Source organism: Lissotriton vulgaris, chromosome 3_1, assembly GCF_964263255.1.
Source record: "Lissotriton vulgaris chromosome 3_1, aLisVul1.2, whole genome shotgun sequence".
In the NCBI taxonomy this organism is placed as follows: domain Eukaryota; kingdom Metazoa; phylum Chordata; class Amphibia; order Caudata; family Salamandridae; genus Lissotriton; species Lissotriton vulgaris.
Window position 1 is genome coordinate 45,008,567 of NC_141689.1, and position 22,574 is coordinate 45,031,140.

At 51.2% G+C, this 22,574-nt stretch overlaps 1 protein-coding gene across 1 annotated transcript in view; it reads right to left on the bottom strand.

Annotated features, from left to right (window-relative positions):
• GGT6 (gamma-glutamyltransferase 6) overlaps positions 1-22,574 on the bottom strand; it is a 126,957-nt gene that overhangs the window by 83,231 nt on the left and 21,152 nt on the right. The window contains exon 2 of the mRNA XM_086960044.1: positions 757-1,211. Coding sequence (XP_086816170.1) covers positions 757-1,211 — 455 coding nt within the window. The remainder of the gene's footprint in view (positions 1-756; positions 1,212-22,574) is intronic.

A 22,574-nucleotide genomic window follows, 5' to 3' on the forward strand; every position in this document is an offset into this window, starting at 1 on the left:
CACAATTGATTGGTTGGTAGATGGGTCTGTTTCCGCACATATACCGATGACACAAAAATGGGTATCACAGAGGGCAATAGCTGGATGCGTTCACGCTCAAGAGGCACAGCACAGCACTTACATTTACAGTCTATGCATCACAACACACAACTGTGAGCCACTTCTGACAAGCACTGAAGATAAACTCTGGCCGATCCAATACCGGTCTTCAACATCACCACAGAACTAGCCGACAGCACGCCAGCCACAGGCCAAAGAGAATCAAGACAATCTCTTGAAGAGAAGCTTGGATGAGAAGTTACAAAACTTAAGTCAGTCAAACTTGCAGCAAAACATAATCCCTGTTCACTAAAGATAAACTGAAGAAAGAAAGAAAAACCCACCACTGGGGTAGGCATCTGCTTCAAACAGTAGAATTTCCCAAATTAGCACTGCAGCTTTAGTTAATAAATCCAACAATTCACGGGGGATCTCAAAATAACTCTTATTGTCCAGATTTTTGACTCTGCGCTGCTTCCAAGCTTCCTAAATGCAAATCCACATGGTCTACACTGAAAGCTTCCATGAGTTTGTCCCACACAATGTAAAAGAAAGCTTTGGTCAATGGAAGGGAACAAAATATGAAACCAGAGAGACACATGATCAATCCTCATCTGAGCCATAACTGAGGTCCCAATCCTGACCCACAAGAAGAATCAACCTTCCAAAGATAGACACAAGAGACCATGGCAACAACCTTCAAATATCATCACTAACCTGAGGCGGTGAGGACTGTGGCATGATGGTAAACTCCATGCTCATGTGTGTGGCCTCTAGAAGGCTCATCAGCCTGATCCTCATCATCATGGTGGTGACCATTCTCTTCTTCATCATCTCCGTGGTGGTGATCTGCCTCTTCTTTGTCACCATGGTGATGGCCTGCCTCTTCTTCCACACCGAGGCGATTCTCAGCGTTCTCTTTGTCGTCAAGGCCACCTGTCTGCCCCTCTGTTCCATTCTGTTGACTCTCAAGATCATTGTCCCACACGTGGTTCCAGTAAGGCTTGTCTACAAATGCCCACTTGGATTCTTGGGAATCTGGCTGCTTCTCTTCTCCATGTGTCAGCTGGTAATATGCCAATGAAAGTGCAACAGCGAGAAGTAGGATTGCAGCGAAGATGCGCACGCAGGTCTCCCGCTGCTTCTCTCGGATCACCCATCGCGCCGATTGACTGAAAAGAGAAGGACGTCAACATGAGATCCTCATGAAAGTGGAATCATGAGACTAATTTTGAGGCGCTCAAGTCAAAGTACAGGAAAGTCATGTATATGTACACACACACACCACACACACACACACACACACACACACACACGTGTGGGTGTAAATGGCACTATGCATAGTTTCATTGCAGCTGTCTCTCTCAAGACACACTTAAACCCACCTTTGCATGCTCTATTTGGAGTGGCACCATAATAATTAGCTTATTTTGGGAATACTCCCCTGGATGGCTATAGATTAATGCGCATGTCCTTCAGAGTTTGGTGTGCTGTACTGGTGGATGTGACTTTGCAGGGCAATGCGCAAGGCAACCATTATCGGTACTCTCTAAGGCTCTGTCTCAAGAAGATTCACTCTTAGGATGGAGATGACTCCTGTATGGCGAACAGGCATATCTCCCTGCCCTGAGTGCACAACTGGTATTGTGAGTTTTATTGTGGCTCTGGCATCTGGGTAATGTAGCCTTGGGGCAAAAGCCTAGGCCTGTCCTTCACAATGTGAGGTCCAGGACCCGTCCCGATCCAGAACGTACAACAAGAGAGTCCTCTTGGTGCCATCGCATCTCATTCTATGAATCTATAGTATGACCAGACTCTTTCCCTCTGTCTGTGAGAGTGCGGCCTACTGACCCCTCGCATGTAAAGTTCCAATATCTTGATAAACTCAGGGCCTTGTGTTGACATTATGTGTGTGTAGCTGGTATATGTGTGTGTGCAGTAGGAGTGTGGCAGTGCATGGTGGTAAGACCCTGTGTTCTGTGAGAGTCTAGGTACTGGCGCTATAGGGATCCGTGTTGGATGACCCTGGTTTAGCATGGCAGAAGACCGAAGATAAGGAGAGCTTCTCGGGAGAGTGGAAGTGTATTCCAGCATTGGATACCCGGGCACAGAAGAGAGGAGGATGATGGCAGAGCCTACTTTTGAAACTCCATGAGGTCACTCTTAGCAGAGGGCTGTGGATTAGTCCTTCCTGAGCACTGCTATTTGGAACAAGGGGCGAGCTGACGAGGGGTGGCACTACAGTTTCCGCTGTTCAAAATGTGGTCGTTTCTAGGAAGGGCCTGGCCGTTTGTCCATCTCCAATCAATGGTCCGGAAAGGTGATGGCAGCCATTTGTTATTCGCTCTATCAGTAGACTTCTAGCTAGTCGCATGTTTAGAGAAGACCACTTGCAAGGCCTCAAAAAATAATAATAACGCTGCCCCGGGCGGTGAACCCTATCCAGACCAGACCAAAAATGCACAAATTGCTCATAGATTCTAGTGTACAGGTCCCCATTAGCAACAAATGTGGGCCAGGTGACTCCTCTGCGATTATTAGCTACAAGAGGCTCTCGTACGGTTGAGGTACGGCTAGGTGATCTCCTATCCAGAGCAGCAACCTTCATTGTTAAGAGCAAGGGATTATGATCACTATCAAATCTCTGGATGATCATCATGTCCTTAACTAGTGACCAAATACTGACATCTACGAAGATGTAATCGATGACACTAGGGCTGGTGCCACATTTAAAGGTGGGTTGCCAATGTGGGTCAGATGCGGTCCTCCCATTGCAATCCCTCAGGCTCCTTCCTGTAACCAGTGATGCAATCTGTAGGGATACAGCTGTTGAACGGTGGTTACTAGTAATCAATGCCAAATCTGGGATACCCCAAGCCTCATCCTCTTCATCTAGTAGAGTATTTAATAGGAGGGAGGGTGCTACGTAAGCGTTAAGATCCCCAGCTACTAAAACTTTAGAGTTACTTTGGTATACTCCAACTAAGTCATCTGGCAAGGATAGAAGCAGAGACTCATTGCAATGGGATTCTGGCCTGGCATAAACATTAAACACAGTCAAATTCAACCCGTGGGAAAGGTGAGATGGATCCCTAATATATCGGGTGACTTAATTGCTAGATGTTTATTTATACAACGCTAGGGTGATATTCACAAGAGTTACCTGACCCCTGCTAGCTCTGCCAGTCAACTGGTAGAGTGAATAACAAAGGGTTCAACTCTGAGTGTAAATTAGCAAAGGGGGCCTTAAGGTTAGCAGTTATCAAGTGCAGTCGACCTGGGGTACGTTGTAGATATAGGGCTGCCCTTACCAATGCTAAGCGTGATTTTATTGATTAAAAGTGGCAAGATTTCCTACTAGCAGCTAGATGCTATACTAATCGTGTATTTTGGCATATCATCGCACACGGAAGTTTGGAAAGTGCTACGACCCTTAGTTATCTTATTCAGTTTGAGCTATGGGTTGGTCACTTCTCTACGCTATATACCAAGGACGAGGATATTAGCTGCGCAGGGACCACAAGTCCTTACATTAAAGTCCCCGACACACCCACCCCTGCGAATATGATTAGCTGGTCTTTAGTCTGGATGATACTGTATCGGCAATTGATAGACTTAAAGCAGGTAAAGCCCCTGAGCCCGAACGAATACCAGGTGGTTTCTACAAATCTGAACCCATGATATGGGCTACGTACTTAAATCTTTTGTCAAATTGTGTATGTGCATCTACTTGGAAGGGAGCTAAGATCAACACAATATATAAACAGGGAGATGCTTCTATCCCTTCCAACTGTAAACCGATCAGCCTGATCGATCGTCTGCAAAAGACCTTTGCGTGGCAAGTCCTAGACAAACTTCTAAACCTGGATAGAAGACAATGCGATCCTGTCTCCCTACCAAGCCGGCTTTCGATCCAAGAGAAGTACATGTGACCAGGCCTTCAGATTTACTTTACTCACGTGGAAATACGTGTAGTTAAAGAAGCAAAAACTATATGTAGCATTTGTCGACCTGAGGGCCGCGTTTGATCTTGTACCCCGTGAATGGTTATGGAGAATTTTTCCAGATCAAGGTTCCTCAGCTAATTTGGTAAACCGGATAGCAAGATTGCACAAAGATAATTATGCTCAAGTTCAATGGGGGAAAAACGACGAACTAACAGACAGGATATGAATACAGTGTGGGGTGCGCCAGGGCTGCGTACCTGCCCCACCTTATTTTCCCTGTTCATAAATGAAGTGGCTGCCAGGCTCTTGGGCTGCAGGAATGATTCTCCCACTATGAATGCCAAGAAGAACCTGATACAGCTCTTTGCAGAGGACTCACTACTTACCTCTACAACTCCAACGGGCATACAAAATCTAGCAGATCAGTTCCTGAAATTCTACAGGGATAGTGGTCTGGAACTTAATGTTGCCAAATCAAAATTCATGGTTTTTGGGAAGACAAAGGGAAAAACACGAGCGGTTAGGATTGCTTCCGTACCACTCGAGATGGTGAAAATTTTTGACTATTTGGGAATAAGACTAAATGATTCACTTGGCTGGGAGCATCAATGAGACAAAAGTTACCTTTCCCGTGTCACGGGTCAAAGTCGATATTAAGGTTCTAAAGGCAGTCATGAACTCACTCGCTGACCCCAACCCTAGAGGTTTACTGAGCAAAAGCCCAAAGCGGTGCTTTGTATGGAGCCGAGATATGATGGCTCAGTGGACTAAGGTGTCCATTGCCTTTCATCATTCTGAGGTCGATAAAATAGGTACCATTGAGTTGGGTAACAATAAACATCTGTTATTCAGCGCCAAGACACCTACGGGTAATCGTGCGCTTTACAAATACACCTATTATGTTAGGTTATGAGAAATGGGGTCATATCAATACCCATAAATTGACGATAGGCGAACACATTTTTGTCAGATCACTTGTTTCAGTACCTGTTACCGCCCAATTGACTCTATTATGTTTGGATCTAGGAATGAAAAGAATTGGGATATTGCTTTGCTTAAACCTTTAATGTATAGGCTGCATGTGTGGACAACGCCCCAGCTAACTGATTATTGTAACTCAATACGAGAGATCTTTAATATTAGTGGCGCCAAAAAACGAATGTGGTTCGAACACAACGTAAACTGGTGTAGATAACTGGGAATACTGAATCTGTGGGGCCACCCAGCGGAGGCAAGTAAAGAGGACGTACCCAGAGAAAAAGCTAAATATTGGTGGTTTGTGACAGATCGCTACGTACTGGGAACGACCAATGGCCATTTAACAACACCGTTTTTAAGTGTCAAGCCCCGCCCCAGGCTCGAACCCTACTTGGATCGGATTTCTCCTCCTCTTTCAAAAAGCTGATATGTTAGGTTTCGGCTGGGTAGTTTACTTTTAAATATTGCTAATAAACAGGCTGTTGGAATTATGCCCACATGTGGTAGAGTACAAGAATCTGAGGAACGCATCTTGGTCTCTTGCAGCCAATATCAACAGATCCGCAGGAGGTGGATACGGCCAATCTGTTTCAACCTTGGAGTCAGACAATTTAGGGTTGCTTAGAGAATCTTGAAGACAGACACATCTGATCCCGCAGCTGTTTTTATTCTTTTTTTCGATTAGGCGCCAGAAGTTTGTAATTTAGGCTGCACTGGATTATGGAACCAATGAAACCAACTGCGATTATGGAAGCTATGGTCATAGAAATGGATGAATTGTGTACTGTATATTGGATTGTACTATTGAAGTTTGACTGTTTTATTGTTTTTATGACTTCATGTTTTGTTTATTTATGTTGGCAAACTCATGAATTTCACTCCTTTGTAACAGTTTTAAGATCGAGATTTATGGATTTATTTTGTATAATTTGATGGTTTAAAAAAATAAACGAATAAAGTTTATATTGATTGATTGATGGCAGTCATGTGCAGATATCTCACTTCTGGTACCCATGTCGTGATACTCCTACTTGGGCCAGCCCCATTGTTGCCGCTAGAGCCGTCACTTTGCACACAGGCTGCCTGGAGAGCGGCCTGGACATCTGGACATTGCAGATGCAAGAGAGCCAGCTCAAACATGGTCTGAAGCCTTGGACAATGGATCCACCTCCCAGGTCAGGAAGAGGAGTATAATAAGAGTGGGACGGAACCCTCTCCCTTTGATCCCGTTCCAAGCTCTCCATGACATAGGAATGGCGCGTGACCGGGGCTGGTGCCTGCGTGACGGCCAGCAACCCCCCCCCCCCACCCCCCCCCCCCCCCCCCAGGAGAGAGGACATCACCTGAAGTCTGCACTTTCTGCTGAGGAGCCGAGGGTCTGCGTAGAGCTAGAAACGTGCCTCTCCACTGAGAAAGAGTAGAAGTGTGCCTGCCCTTGCAGGAGGAGAGACTGTCCAGGAAGAGAGTCCCAGCGTCGCTGTCTCCTTTGGAGATAAAGTGTCCAAAATTTATTCTGCTTTTCCCGAAATCCCTCCTGCAGCGGAAGAGCCTGCAGACCTAGCAGTGATGGAAGATGATCAAAATCTGCTTCTCAACTTTACCATCCCCTCACCGGTAGAGCTAGTCAAAATCTGCAGATCTGTTAAATCTGGCTCCCCCCGAGACCCTGCATCCCCAAAAAGGTTGAGTGACAGTCTGGAGACCCTTGAACCCTATATCAGGCATGTGCTGGATGTCTCCTTCCGATCCAGCTCTATACCTGAGGACTGGAAACAGGCTGTGGTGCTTCCCCTCCGCAAGAAGCCCAACATTAGCTTTGAGAAGTTGGATAACCTACGCCCCATCTCTCTGCTGCCTTATTTTTCTAAGGTAGCGGAGAAGGTGGTAAATAAACAGCTTATGAAGTATGTGGAGGAAGGCAACATTCTTCACCCTACCCAATTTGGGTTTCGGCCCCGTCATTCTACGGAATCTGCCCTTCTTAGGGCCACCGAATCCCTCAGACAGGGTGCAGACGAGGGACAAACCATGGCTCTAATCCTATTAGATCTCAGCGCTGCATTCAACACTGTAGCACATTCCATCTTGCTACAGTGTCTGAACAAAGGTGGGGTGAGAGGGGCAGCGCTGAAATGGATTTATTCATTTCTTACTGGCCGAGGCTTCCAAGTGAGGCAGGGTGACCACTACTCTGAGCGAATTTCTTTGGACCAGGGGGTGCCGCAGGGCTCGTCCCTGAGTCCAACACTTTTCAACCTTTATGTCGCTCCTATTGCCACCTTAGTAGAGAGTCACGGCCTCCGTTTGGTGTCTTATGCCGACGACACGCAGTTGGTGATCTCCCTGTCGCGTGCACCCAGTCTCTCGGCGGACATCTTCAGAGCTTGCATGCAAGATCTAGCTGCCTGGATGTCCGCCAATTGCCTCAAGCTCAACGGAGGCAAGACTGAGGTGCTGGTCGTGGGGGGCTGCCAATCAGCGTGGACGTCAGCATGGTGGCCATCCTGCCTAGGTCCAACACCCTCTCCGTGCCAGAAAGCAAAGAATCTGGGCATCTGGTTTGACACTGACCTCACCTTCGGCCCCCAGATCAATCAGGTGGTCGGATCATGTTTTGGGACCCTTAAAAGTCTCAGGAAGACTTTGAAGTTTTTACCTGTGAGAGCCCGACAAACCTTGGTGCATGCACTAGTTACATCAAAGATGGACTATGGCAATCTTCTCTATTTAGGGACCTTGGAGAAGAACCTCAACCGCCTACAGGTCCTACAGAATGCCGCTGCCCGCTTAGTGCTTTAACTACCCAGAAGAGCCGCATCTGCTGCGGCCCTCCGATCTCTGCATTGGCTCCCGGTCAGAAGCAGGGTAGAATTTAAAGCCCTATGTACGTGCCATCGGATCATCAATGGGAGATCTCCTCTTCCTCTGCAGGGACTTCTGACTACTTACTTACTCTGGCTCTGGACTCCTGGTCGTTCCCAAGGTGTCTAGAGCTCGAATGGGCGGAAGATCTTTCAGGTACCTTGCAGCCTCAAGATGGAACAAACTACCCATGGCATTGAGATTAGAGCCATCAGAATCAATTTTTAGAGCCAAACTTAAAACTGCACTATTCGTTCAGTAAGGTATGCCGCTTCTATAGGTTCCAGTAAGAGTTGCTCCTCAGCGCGGGGACACGCCGTTGTGCGTCACCAAGCGCTTTACAAAACCCCCTAAATAGAAATAGAAATAGAACAGGAGAGCACCAGGGATCAAAGAGAGGAGCGGCCTGCGAGTGGAAGGGGTTCCTAATCTCCCTATAAGTTTCTTATCGGCGACCACATCACGTTTTCTACTGAAGGCGACCATCCAGCAAGACCAGGAAGATCGTCAGTCGGACAGAAATGAAAGACTGGTCCGACCAACTCCAGAGCCAGTGATAGCACCCGAGCCTATTCGTTCTTATATATTCATTCTCATTTTCTTTCTTTTCTCTCTCTCTCTCTCTCTCTCTCTCTCTCTCTCTCTCTCTCTATCTCTCTCTCTCTCCCTCCCTCTCCCTCTCTCTACACCCTCTCTCTCTTTCCCCCTCTCCCCCTCTTTCCCTCTCAGACTCTCCCGCTCTTTCTCCCTCTCTCTCCCTTTCTCTCCCGCTCTCTCTCTCTCTCCCTGTCTCTCTCTCTCTCTCTCTCTTTCTCTCCTGGTCTCTCTCTCGCTTTCTCTCCCTCTAGCCTGGTCTTTCTCTCTTTTTCTCCCTCTCTCTGTCTCTTTCTCTCTCCCTCTCTTTCCTTAGCTCTCTCTTTCCTTCTCTCTCGCCCCCTCACTCTCTCTCTCTCTTTGTCTCTCCCTCTCTTTCCCTCTCTCTCTATCTCTCGTTGTCTCCACCTTCCTTTCTCGGTCTTACTCTCCCTCTCTCTCCTTCTCTTTGTCTCCCTCTCTCTCCCTCTTTCTCTCCCTGTCTCTCTCTCTTCCTTTCCCTCTCCCTCTCTCGGTCCCTCTCTTCCTTTCTCTCCCTCTCTCTACCTCTCTTTTTCTCCCGCTATCTCTCTCTTTCTCTCCCTGTCTCTCTCGCTCTTTCTCTCCTTGTCTCTCTCTCTCTCTCGCTCTCTTTCTCTCCCTCTATCCTAGTCTCTCTCTTTTTCTCCCTCTTTCTCTTTCTCTCTGTCTCTTTCTCTCCCTCCTCTCTCTTTCCCTCTCTCTCTCTTTCTTTTCCTCTCTCTCTATCTCTCTTTGTCGCCCCCTACCTTTCCCTGTCTTACTCTCACTCTCTCTCCCTCCCTACCTCTCTTTCTCTCCCTCGCTCTCTGTCTCTCTCCCCTTCTCTCTCCCCCCAGACAAACAACCTCAACCACCCCAGTTGTGGGCTAGCACCCCCTCTCTTCCTTGTGGCCCCCACGAAAATGGTCTGTAAATTACTGACCAATTTATATTCGGAAGAGCCCTAGGACAAGCCACCCAAACATTTAATTTTTAAAAAGATTTCTCACAGCCAGGCCGCTCTTGCTTCACTTCTTAAGGTTAAACTGAGTTTTTATTGGTGTTAAAAATTGTGAGGTAAAGATCAAAAACTATAAATCATTCAAACCTTTATTGGTAGACTGAGCTCTCCAGCCAATCACAGAAAAGATCAAAAGACATAGAATGAGAATAGAGAATCTTAGAAAGAAAAAGAACAGCAGAAAGGTTATTCACTCCCCAGTCAAACATACTCACTCCTCTCTCGAACTGCGAGTACCACGTGTTAAGCCTGGCTTTTCAACTTGCTTTAATGAGGTGGGGTTCAATGTGGGCAAAGGATCATGGGAAGTGAGTTTAGTGATGGAGGCAGGGTGTTTGGACAATGTTTGCTATTGAGGGTGGAGGAGGGAAGGGGGAGGGTGGAAGCCATGTGTGTGTTTGCAGGGTTAGAGGGGTGTGGTGAGAGGGTCAGGAGTGACTGAGTGTAGACTCGGGTAGAGTGCCTTGCAACTGTAGCGTGTAAGGGGAGCAGTGGGTGTTTGTGGGAGGTGTCAGAAAGAAATTGAGTGAACAGGATTGTGCGTTTAATGGTAGGATTAAGATTAAATTACCTAGAAAGACGTGTTTTGTGAAGGGTGGAAGGGACTCAAATACATCATCGAAGTCCATGAACGACACATCAACAGGGGGCGGGCTTGGCCGTGAGGACGGGGTTGTCTTTTGATTTATTGTACTCAGGAAGCAGTGCGTGCAACGAAATTCATTTTATTTATTTATTGATGTTTACTTATCCGTATTTGGCCGTATTCCGTAGTTCACTACCCCCCTTCCTGCCCCTCCCCCACCCCACGTCACCGCTGGCAGCACTCCAACCACCGGCCACTACTGTCAATGACTGTGTTCTAATAACGCATACCATTACCCCGTAAGGAGCAACAACGACTTGCGGAGGGGGGAGAAGGTGTTGGATTTAAAATCAAACACCTTCCCTACTGTCCGCACAGACTGGAGTTGGAATAGTCAGTTATACTTTTTCAACAACCAACGCCTCCCTCAGCAAGTCATTGTTACGACTTGCAGTGGGGTAATGGTATGCGTTGTAACAATGCGGTTGTTGTAACAACTGCGTTGTAACAACATGCGGGGTGACGGCAAGCGTAATAAAGAGGCATATTTGCAGTGGGAAACCGCCTTGTACCAGATAATATTTCAAGGATTTAGTGGACCGGCTAATTGTAGTGCATTGCTGTGATGTCTGCCGTGTTTTGCTTTACCAGGAACAGCAGCCAACTGACGCTTTCCTTCAACCACCCCAGCACAACAAGATATAACAAGTTACCGAGATGAGAAGTGTTTGGGGCACCTTAAGAAGGTTCTACCACAGTGAACACACACCCTGTGTCTACACACAGAGCGCCCACGGCGTGGAGGCGCCTCAGAGCACACAAGCCTCCTCCTGCCAGAGGGGTTTGAATAAACAGCAGAAACAGGACGGACCGGTGGAGGAACAGCGTGGCACCCGCAGCAGGCATCAGCAGGGGAAGGCACTCTATGCGTACGCAGCCTTGCCAAGGTGCACTGTCTGCCTGCTTAACAAGGCGTGAACACGGCACCCCCACCAACAGACCGGCCTTGCAAGGTGCACCGTCTGCCTGCTTCACTAGATGGGAACACCTTGGCAACTGCAGCAGCAAGCCGGCATTGCCAAGATGCAGCGTCTGCCTGCCTAACAAGATGTGAACACCTTGCACCAAGGGACATTGTTCAAACTGCCAGAGTTCAAAGGCAAACATCTGAGCTCTTGGTAGTTTCAAGCATGTCAGCATGTGTGACCTCCCGCCTCTAGGCGTGATACCCGCTTAGGTTTTGAGATGGCTTGCTGTGTCTGTGGCAGCACATCAAAAAGAGGTGGACTGCAAAGAAGTGGTATTGGAGGGCTGGAAATTCAACGCCCATCTTTGAAACTTCAAAAGCGACCATCAATGTTAGAACCAACGTGTCGGCCATCTTGGAATGGTAAAACAATGATACACAATGGACAACAGCACTCTCCAGGTTTAGAGGAAGTGGCCGCATGGGATGCGGTGCGCTGCAGATGAAATGAGCTGCAAGTAATCCACCTGTTAGCACTGCTTGGCTTGGGGAGCTGGTGGATCCTCCTAAGAAACATGAACATGAAAAGAGGAGAAGCAAAGAAACAAAAAGGGAAAACATAAAAAGAAAAAATGAAAAAACAAAGGACTGGCCAATCAGCCAGATAGAGAAGTGCACTCATTTCCAGCTGGATGTACACACGAGATCAGAAAATGAATCATTCACAGGGCAAAAGAGCCAATGAATGCAGACTGAACCATTACCCCGGCAGCTTGCGTCATGGATGCAAGGGCGTGTAAATGACGCTCTGACAGACCAGAGCCGACCCAAAGGCCTTCTATGCATGTATATGGATATGTATTCATATATAGTTATGAATGTATTATGTATTATTTAGTGATTTTGTTTTCTCTCAAGACCCTTGCAGACAACTAAGAAGCGATTGCATGAAGAGACTCTGGACTCATGAGCTGGACGCGAGCCTTGGGATTAGGAGCAGGGAGCAGCTGGTTAGCCCTCCATCACAGGGAGCCCAAAACACGCCAAGATGGTGGCGGAAAATGGACCCGGGATCCATCATCCGATCAAAGAGAAATTTAGTGAGATTAAATCAGGTTTTTCAGCTAACAATTCAGAAGAGCAAGAGAATAGCAAGCCACACTTGAAGAGCGATCACTTTAAGAGCAACTATTTCAACTATGAAGGCCCGCCTACTATGTTAAAGGACGCCTTGAACATAACATAATACTCCCATTCAAATAAACTGCTAGTCAATTGTCTTTATAACACATATAGACTTGCTTCCATATTCTGGAATGAAAGCTCCTTGGAGGTCAAACATACTGCCTAAGGACCACTGCGAATAAACCATTTTCCCGCCAAAAGTACCTAGAACGAAAACTAATGACAGAGTCCAAAGAAGAAACACAGTGAAGGACCCGTGCATGAACCTACTCCCTACAAAAAGGCCCACGGGTGGTCTGCACTGCAGGCAAACTACGTAACAGGCAACAAACGTCCTAAAAATTGAGAACTTACCCTCAGTTTGTTTAAAAAGTAAAAGTAAGTGGAAGCATCAGTGGTGTCCCCAATTATCAAAAAGCCCTCCCTGGACCCGTCCAAGCCTGAAAGTTATCGCCCCATTTCGTTGCTACCCTGGCCAGCTAAGATCACAGAGGCCCATGTCAATCTGGCCCTGTCTGAACATCTTGTACGGACCAATGCCCTCGACCCCACACAAAACGGCTTCCGTGCTGGTCACAGCACGGAGACCGCGTTACTTGTGATGGTGGAACATCTCCGTGCAAGGTTGGATGCTGGTCAAACGGCGGCGCTTATATTGTTAGACCTTAGCGCCGCCTTTGACACGGTAGACCACAGCATCCTCCTGCATCGGCTTGAGGAGACTTGCATTGGCGGTCAGGCGTTGCAATGGTTCCGCTCCTTTCTAGATGACCGCTCCTTCTGTGTTGCCATCCCTCCCTTCAAGTCCAATTTCCAACCGCTGGCCATGGGGGTTCCGCAAGGGTCCTCACTGAGTCCCACGTTGTTCAATCTTTACGTGAGACCGCTGGCTGATGTCGCTAGGCAGTGGGGCCTAACTTTGGTCTCATATGCCGACGACACACAGCTGGCGGTTACTCTCAGCGGGGACGCGGAGATTGAGGCCCCTAGGTTTCAGTCTGGACTGAAGGCGGTGGCCAGCTGGTTGACAGGCAACTGTCTCCAGCTAAATGCCACAAAAACGGAGGTGATGGTTGTCGGTAAGGGAGTGGAGATGTGGGGTGACCAATGGTGGCCTTCAGAGCTGGGACCCACTCCGACCCCGGTACCGGAGGTGAAAAACCTGGGGGTCTGGCTGGATGCGGGCCTTTCCTTTGTAGGGCACACTAAAAAAACTGCGGCCTGTTGTTTTGGACTGCTAAGGGGCTTGAGACCTGTTCTCAAGTTCTTTGACGCCCCGACCAGGCAGCTAGTGATCCAGGCAACTATCATCTCTCGCCTGGATTATGCTAGCTCTCTTCTGGCTGGGGCCAACCAGGCCGAGTTAACCCGTTTGCAGCGGGTTCAGAATGCTGCGGCTAGGGCGATTGTTGGCTTGCCCAGATTCAGCGCGGTGGCAAATGTCCTTCGTTCCCTACACTGGCTCCCTGTAAGGAAGCGCATCCTCTTTAAGGTTCTGTGCCTTGCCTTTAAGATTCTGAGAGGTATAGGCCCGGAAATCTTATCTAGCTGTCTCTCATTTTACGTTCCCACCCGTACCCTCCGTTCCCAGGGCTTGGCCCTTGCTGTAGTCCCCAGATTCAGGCTCAGTCGCATGGGAGGCCGCTCGTTTAGTGTAAAAGCTGCGTCAGCATGGAACTCCCTTCCTGTTGATATTCGCCTGCTGGAGGACCTCTTGACTTTCCGGAGGGCTATAAAAACATTCCTGTTTTAGCTGCTTTTATGTTTTTCCATTTTTTCTGTTGTGTTATGTTCTACCTTGTCTCTGCGCCGGGACGCTCCATGGCTGGAGTATCTGTGCGCATAATAAATTAATATAACATAACATAACATAACAATTCTAAATTGCTCCATCCATTCATTTTACGCTATTTGCGTTAGTTTCAGAAGGGGACGAGGGAGGCTTGCCGCAGCCGGGCCTGGAGCCGGATTTGATGGTTACCAAAGCCATGTTGAACTTCGACCCTGATGAAGCTTGGGATGTGATCCCACCAGAGGTGGCTCCTCCATGTGGGCGGATGAGCCTCGCCCCACTGCTTTCTTGCAGTGCGAGAAAGCAGAAGGGTTTGGTTAGGGGCGGGCGGGCGGACCTTAAACGAGGCAGGGGAGGAGTGGCTCGCCCAACGTTGCGGGCCCTGACTGTTTGGTCAGCCCTCTAGGGCCACCCAAACCAGTCATGCGCACTCTGCCATTTTCTCCATATAGGCTGCATTGAGCCAACATGGAGAAAATGGCCTCTCAATGGCGCCTGGCTGGGCGCCGTACCGACCGATCACAATGCTGCCATTGCAACATTGTGATTGGCTTACGGAAGGGGAGGGAGGCTGTCTATTTCCTGTGAGGAGCAGAGATGAGTCGGGACTGGATCAGGCCAGCTAAGGTAAGTTATTTTTTTTATAGTTAAAATGAAACCACCCCCCTGCGCAACCCCGCTGCCCCCTCACAAACGAGTCATGCTGGCCGCAACTGGATCCCACCCCCTCTGAAGAGGAGTTTCCGAAGGGCCCAGAACAGCCACCCCAAAAACTGCTGACCCTTAGCAGTGTGTATCTGCCTCTAGGATAACACCCAAAAACATGAGCAGAGGTTCATACTACTGCTGACGCCTCTCACCGTGGTGCCACAGGGAAGCAACTCTGGCTCTCAGCACTGACACCAGATACCGAGAGGTGCGCTGGATGGACAGGGCCGGACTGGGCATCCAAAACAGCCCTGGCAAGGATGCCCAAACTAACCCTGGCAAGGATGCCCAAAGCAGCCCTGGCAAGGATGCCCAAAGCAGCCCTGGCAAGGATGCCCAAACTAACCCTGGCAAGGATACCCAAATGCTCAGACGTGAGTCCCAGGCTCTCCACACCACTGGAGTCAAGCTATCCAGGCTGATGAAGGCTGATAGCCAGAAACCAGTCCTAGGATGCTGGATTCCGGTCTAGGGAAGACATGGCTTGGTAGTTCAGGCTGAACTGTTCCCATGAGGCACAAGGTCAAGGCTGATTTGCATATAGCCAGTGTCTAACCCAGGGTGGTGTGGAGTGCAAAAAAACGATGGATTTAGGCCCAGATCTTTGTACTGGGGTGAATGACATTGTTCTGCATTCCGTCCATCAACTGTGTTTTTCGCAAACTAACCCTGGCAAGGATGCCCAAAGCAGCCCTGCCAAGGATGCCCAAAGCAGCCCTGGGAAGGATGCCCAAACTAACCCTGCCAAGGATGCCCAAAGCAGCCCTGCCAAGGATGCCCAAAGCAGCCCTGGCAAGGATGCCCAAAGCAGCCCTGCCAAGGATACCCAAAGCAGCCCTGCCAAGGATGCCCAAAGCGGCCCTGCCAAGGATGCCCAAAGCGGCCCTGCCAAGGATGCCCAAAGCAGCCCTGGCATGGATACCCAAAGCGGCCCTGGCAAGGATACCCAAGGCGACCCTGGCAAGGATACCCAAAGCGGCCCTGGCAAGGATACCCAAAGCGGCCCTGGCAAGGATGCCCAAAGCGGCCCTGCCAAGGATGCCCAAAGCGGCCCTGCCAAGGATGCCCAAAGCGGCCCTGGCAAGGATGCCCAAAGCGGCCCTGCCAAGGATGCCCAAAGCGGCCCTGCCAAGGATGCCCAAAACTGCCCTGCCAAGGATGCCCAAAACTGCCCTGCCAAGGATGCCCAAAACTGCCCTGCCAAGGATGCCCAAAGCAGCCCTGGCAAGGATGCCCAAAGCAGCCCTGCCAAGGATGCCCAAAGCAGCCCTGGCAAGCATAGCCAAAGCAGCCCTGGCAAGCATAGCCAAAGCAGCCCTGGCAAGGATGCCCAAAGCGGCCCTGGCAAGGATGCCCAAAGCAGCCCTGGCAAGGATGCCCAAAGCGGCCCTGCCGAGGATGCTTAAAACTGCCCTGCCAAGGATGCCCAAAGCAGCCCTGGCACGGATGCCCAAAGCAGCCCAGCTGTCCTCCTTTCCTAACCCCACCTCTCTCTTCCCGTCCATCCGTCCGTCCTTCTGTCCATCCATCCATCCATCCATCTGTCCATTCTCTCTTCTCCCACTCTGATCTCTCTGCACTATAGGTCTCATCACAGTGACCACCTGTCTCATGGCTAGGGTCCACCTCCAAACCTCCATCCAAACGTTATCGCTTCTTTTTAGGGCCGGGGGCTAGGATGTCTCAATAGGGGCCCTCGACACAAGCATGGCCGAAGGCCCACCCCCCCGAGGACGGAAGGGAAACTGACGGAGGCGGAAATGTCAAATGACCCAGCAGTGCACTGTGGAAATCTAACAAAGGCAGCGATTCTTTCTACACTGAGGGGGACATTTACCACCAATCAGGGGGAGTTTCCATGGGTAACTGGGGTGCTTTTCAATGGTAATAGAGGCAATTTGCATTGGTAAAATAGGGGGATTTCCATGGATAAGCAGGGGACACTTCCATAGGTCCAGGCCTCACTCACAGCCATGCAATATCGATAAACTACAAATACCTACTCTGGCCTGCCCACCTTTGATCTAACGGCCAATCGGCTCTGCACCAACTTTCTAGCAATGAAAAACTCTAAAAAAAAATTTTTTAAAAAGTAGTTCAGCAAAACCTAAAAGAGGGTTTACAACAATAATCAGAAGTCCTTTCACAGGCTTATGAGAAAGATAGGCAGGAAAGCGCTCATCCCCCTGAAAAAGTGAGCAGCAAACACTGTGAAACACTGAATTTTCAGATTTAAGCATAGGAAATTTTAAATTGTCATGCCTACCTTCAAAGAATATCTGTCCACACCAGCCCTGCAGGTCACAGACTCTCGGCCAAGGACAGTCCCCGGGCCGGGATTTCTTAAACAATGCCTTCGCCCCCTGCCAGCTGTCTACACCTCCATGGCCGCCTTCACCCAGCGGCCGATGCCCCCTCCCACCCCCCGTGGTGGCCGTGACTTCACGCACCCACTCAGCGCACTTCACTGGGAGGGCCTCGCCGGGCGCAGCGGCGCACTGTGCGCATTACTGCCACGTGAGACACCCTGCAGATGGCATTATAGAGGTGAAAGGTCACAGGCAGGTTCACCTAGGCCGCTGTGCCATGCGCGCATTCATCCGCCTGTTTTGGCATAATCCAGGGAAAGCTTGGTACTGTAGATACTACAGGGTGTAATGTATCCAGGCCTAGTTCTCTAATTGTCTCACAGGATATGCTCCACGAATGGCAGGGTGTAATGTCGAGGATATTCTTTCTCTCTTTTTGTATACATTTTGTATTGTGTTTTTGCATTGATTGTATTTTATATGTTTTGTGGTATTTTAAATGAAATAATGTTCCGTGTGTCACATGAACTTTTGTGACCGTCCTGGCGCTTCCAGAAGCGGTCGCTCCCCCACGCTCCCTGCTCCTCAGTGGTATCGTTGGCTGCACTCATTGCTTTGCTCTGTGCAATTGTGTCCACTAGCTGCTGCTTGCCATAGCGCTATACTGGTAGAAGCATAATCGAGTGTTTCCAATTAATTATAGCGATTTCCATACTTAAGCATTGTTTTGATTCATATGCCCAGGCCCAGTTGTAACGCTCGCTGTGTAGCTTTGACCCTAATTAGCATTGCTCGTTTTTGTGCATTTATATTTGTAGCGCTTACTTCTGAGATTGTTTACAGATCTTCAATTACTCTGTGTGCCCCATCCTGTTCCCGGTTTCACTTTGCTGCCATTTTTGTTGTTATTGTGCCTCGGAGCCCGTCCTCTCCGCCCCGCTCCCTCCTCCCAGCTGATCCTCCCTCGCCCCTCCCCCCCCACTATCCACATATGACAGATGCTTCTGCGCGCAGCGTTCACGCGCAGCGATCGCGCCCCATGCGCGCCGAAGGTGCACCAAAGGTAAGCCCGTCTACGCCCGTCCGCGCCTGGACCGCGCCCAGCGCCAGACCCCCTGGTCCCCGCACCACCCACTCCAATCAATCAATCAATCAATCAAAGACATTTATAGAGCGCACTACTTACCCGTAGGGTCTCAAGGCGCTTGGGGGGGGGGGGGGGGTGCCGTTACTGCTCGAACAGCCAGGTCTTGAGCTTCTTCCTGAAGGAGAGGTGGTCTTGGGTCAGGCGCAGGTCGGCCGGGAGGGAGTTCCAGGTCTTGGCGGCCAGGTAGGAGAAGGACCTTCCTCCTGTTGTCGCTCTACGGATGCGTGGGACGGCGGCGAGGGCGTGGCTGGCTGATCGGAGGTGGCGTTTGGGAGCGTAGAAGTTGATTCGGTTGTTGAGGTAGCTCGGGCCTTGATCGTGTAGGGCTTTGTGTGCGTGGGTGAGGAGACGGAAGGTGATTCTTTTGTTGACGGGGAGCCAATGCAGGTGTCTCAGGTGTCCGGAGATGTGGCTGTTTCGTGGGATGTCGAGGATGAGTCTGGCTGAGGTGTTCTGGATCCGCTGGAGTCTCTTCTGGAGCTTGGCGGTGGTTCCGGCGTAAAGGGCGTTGCGTTAGTCCAGTCGGCTGGTGACGAGGGCCTGGGTGACGGTCTTCCTGGTCTCCGTGGGGATCCACCAGAAGATCTCCCGTAGCATGCGCAGGATGTTGAAGCACGACGAGGAGACGGCGTTGACTTGTCTGGTCATGGAGAGGGAGGAGTCCAGGATGAAGCCCAGGTTGCGTGCGTGGTTCGTCGGTTTGGGTGCGGTGCCCAGGGCGGGGGGCCACCAGGAGTCGTCCCAGGCGGAGGGCGAGGAGCCCAGGATGAGGACCTCCGTCTTGTCTGAGTTCAGTTTCAGGCGGCTGGTCGTCATCCACTCGGCTACATCTTTCATCCCTTCGTGCAGGTTGGCTCTGGCGGCGGCGGGGTCGTTGGTCAGGGAGAGGATCAGCTGGGTGTCGTCGGCGTAGGAGATTATGTTGAGGTTGTGTTGGTGTGCGATGGCCGCGAGGGGGCTCATGTAGACGTTGAAGAGGGTAGGGCTCAGCGAGGATCCTTGAGGGACGCCGCAGATGACTTCGGTGGCCTCTGACTTGTACGGTGGTAGGCGGACTCTCTGTGTTCTTCCGTCGAGGAAGGAGACGATCCATTCCAGTGCCTTCTCCTGGATTCCGACGTTGCTGAGGCGCTGCACTAGGGTGCGGTGGCAGACAGTGTCGAAGGCCGCGGAGAGGTCTAGGAGGATGAGGGCCGCTGTTTCTCCGTTGTCCATCAGGGCTCGGATGTCATCGGTGGCGGCGATGAGGGCGGTCTCGGTGCTGTGGTTGGCTCGGAAGCCGGACTGTGAGGGGTCGAGGGATCCGTTCGTCTCGAGGAAGGCGGCCAGCTGTTTGTTGACGGTCTTCTCGAGGACTTTGGCTGGAAATGGGAGTAACGAGATGCGGCGGTAATTCTTGAGTTCGGTGGGGTCTGCTGTAGGTTTCTTGAGTAGAGCGCTGAGTTCGGCGTGCTTCCAGCTCTCAGGGAAGGTGGCGGTGTCGAAGGAGGTGTTGATAATGTCCCGCAGGTGGGGTGCGATGACAGCGTCGGCCTTGTTGAAGACGTGGTGAGGGCAGGGGTCGGTCGGAGATCCGGAGTGGACGGAGTTCATCATGCGGACGGTGTCTTCGGTGCTGATTGGAGTCCAGACTCGGAGGGTGGTGGTGGGTGGCGTTGCTGTGGTCGTGGTGTGCGTCGGTTGAGTGCTGAAGCTGTTGTGCATGTCCGCGATCTTGTTGTGGAAGTAGGAGGCGAGGGAGTTGCAGAGGTCTTGCGAAGGGGTGATGTTGTTGTTTCCGGCGTTGGGGTTGGAGAGCTCTTTCACGATGTTGAAGAGTTCCTTGCAGTTGTGTGCGTTGTTGTCCAGCCGGTCCTTGAATGCAGTTTTCTTGGCGGCGCGGATCAGTTGGTGGTGCTTCCGGGTGGCGAGCTTGAGGGTGGTCATGTTGTCCGGTGTAGGTTCCTTTCTCCAGACTTTCTCGAGGGCTCAGCAGTTCTTCTTGGAGCTCTTGAGTTCGTCGGTGAACCATGGGGCTTTCTTGCTGCCGGGTCTGCTGGGCGGGGTCCTCAGAGGGGCGAGTTCGTCCGCGCAGTTGCTGATCCACTTTGTGAGGTTGTCGGCGGCCTGGCTGGGGTTCGCTGAGCTGGTAGGAGGGTGCTGGCTCAGGGAGGCGGCGAGCTGGTCGGCTGTGATCTTGTTCCAGCTTCTACGGGCAACCTGTTGCTGGTGGTGGTGGATCGTCGTTCTTTCGAAGGTGAAGTGGACACAGCTGTGGTCCGTCCAGTGGAGTTCTGTGGCGTGGCTGAAGGCGATGTCTTTGCTGGATGAGAAGACGGCGTCGAGTGTGTGTCCGGCGAGGTGGGTGGGGGTGCTCACCAGTTGCTTGAGTCCAAGGTTGGCGAGGTTGTCGAGCAGGGTGCTGGTGTTGCAGTCGTTGTTCTCCAGGTGGAAGTTGAGGTCCCCCAGGAGGATGTAGTCAGCGGAGGGGAGGGCATGCGGGCTGACGAAGTCGGCGATGTCCTCGCTGAACTGAGTGCGTGGTCCCGGGGGTCGGTAGATCAGGGTGCCTCTGAGGGTGGTCTTCGGGTCGGTGTGGATCTGGAAATGCAGGTGTTCGGCGGTGGTTAGGGTGTTGTCGGTGCTAGTCGTGATACGGATGGTGTTCCTGTGGATGATGGCGATGCCTCCTCCCATCTGGTTGGCGGTGCGGTCCCTCCGGGTGATCTTGTAGCCCTCTGGGATGGCGATGGCGATGTCGGGCGCTGAAGAGGAGTTCATCCAGGTCTCCGTGAGGAAGGCAACGTCAGGGGCTGTGGTGTCTAGGAGGTTCCAGAGTTCGATGGCGTGTCTGTGGACGGAGCGGGTGTTGAGCAGGATGGACTTGAGGTGGTTGCTGCTGGTGTTCGGCTTGGCAGGTGCTGGTGCCGGGCAGGTCCGGATGCAGGTGAACTTGCAGGCGTGGCAGCTGAAGGGTCTGTGGGAGCGTTGTGAGGTGGCTCGGTAGCATCCTGGGATTCGGCCGGTGTTGAGTGCGATGAGGCTGGCGGCGGTGTACGTCAGGCGGGTCGGCCGGGGTCCTCGTGGGCCAGGGGTCATGGCACTGGGCGCGGTCCAGGCGCGGACGGGCGTAGACGGGCTTACCTTTGGCGCGCCTTCGGCGCACAATCGGCGCACAATCGGCGCGCCCGCTGCGCGTGACCGCTGCGCGTTCGCACGGTCGCCATATATGGCGAAGTGCGCGGGGGGGCGGAGCAGCTGGGAGGCGGGAGCGGGGAGGGTACAGAAGGAAAAAAGGGGCGGGGTTAGCGACGGTGGCGGGAAGCGGGGAGGGAGGACGACGGGGGCTAACAGAAACAGGCAATACAGAAAGAAAAACAAATACAGGAAACAAGCCAATACAGAGGACTAAACTAAACACACTTCAAATGCAGCAAAGATAACAGGGGCAGGTCAGGCGGCCACGGACCACGCCGCTCGAAGGCAGGGGGCGTGGTCACGCGGCGGAGCCGGGGCAGAGAGGCAGAAGACGGGGAGGCACACGCAGCAGCTGGTGGCCGTGCAGCGCGGGGGGGTCCTAGAACTAGTCACACTCACCTGCGTCGCACGTTCGCCATATATGGCCAAGTGCGCGGGGGGCGGAGCAGCTGGGAGGCGGGAGCGGGGAGGGTACAGAAGGAAAAAAGGGGCGGGGTTAGCGGCGGTGGCGGGAAGCGGGGAGGGAGGACGACAGGGGCTAACAGAAACAGGCAATACAGTGTTGCGTGTTTATCTAGGTTCCTGATCGATACTGTGACCTTATGCCCCTATTCGGATATAAATCCATTTATTCCCTATATTGGCATAACCGTTCAAGTGCGATATTCAGAAAAGTCATCTCTGACCTCACACGAACAGAGCCACGTTCAAGGATATCTCTCTCTGCCACTTCCTTTGCAACCAATTAGTGCAATGACAGAGCAGAAGTCACTATCTGATATTCCTAGATTAACACTCCGAGTTCTTCAACAAGATAAAAACTCAGCAAACCTGGAAATCCCCGCTTGCTGTGTTTTGATTAGTAATAGAACTCTAATGAGCAACTGATAGCTATCACTTCCTAGTGACATCTTTAATTGACGTCCTATGTCCAGCAAACTTGCGTCAAACCCGGCACCTGTCAGGTATAAATACTACCAACGTTGCCTTAAGCAAGTGTGGTTGTGAGCTGTTGTGCATCCCATTGCTGTTGAGCACTGTAGCACTCTGTCGCTGCAGCCTGCTGTCCCTGTGGTGGTGAAGCTACTGATACCATTATCGCTGCCAAAGCGCGAACGATGGTGCAGTACGCTTAGGAGCTGAACAGCCGTCCCTCTCAGAAGAGCCCAGCAGATTCCAGCTGCCCGCGGACGCTGTCCCCCGCCTCCTCCACTCGACGCGCTGAAGAAGAGCCGCTGCCTTTCTCGTGCAGAGAAATCCAG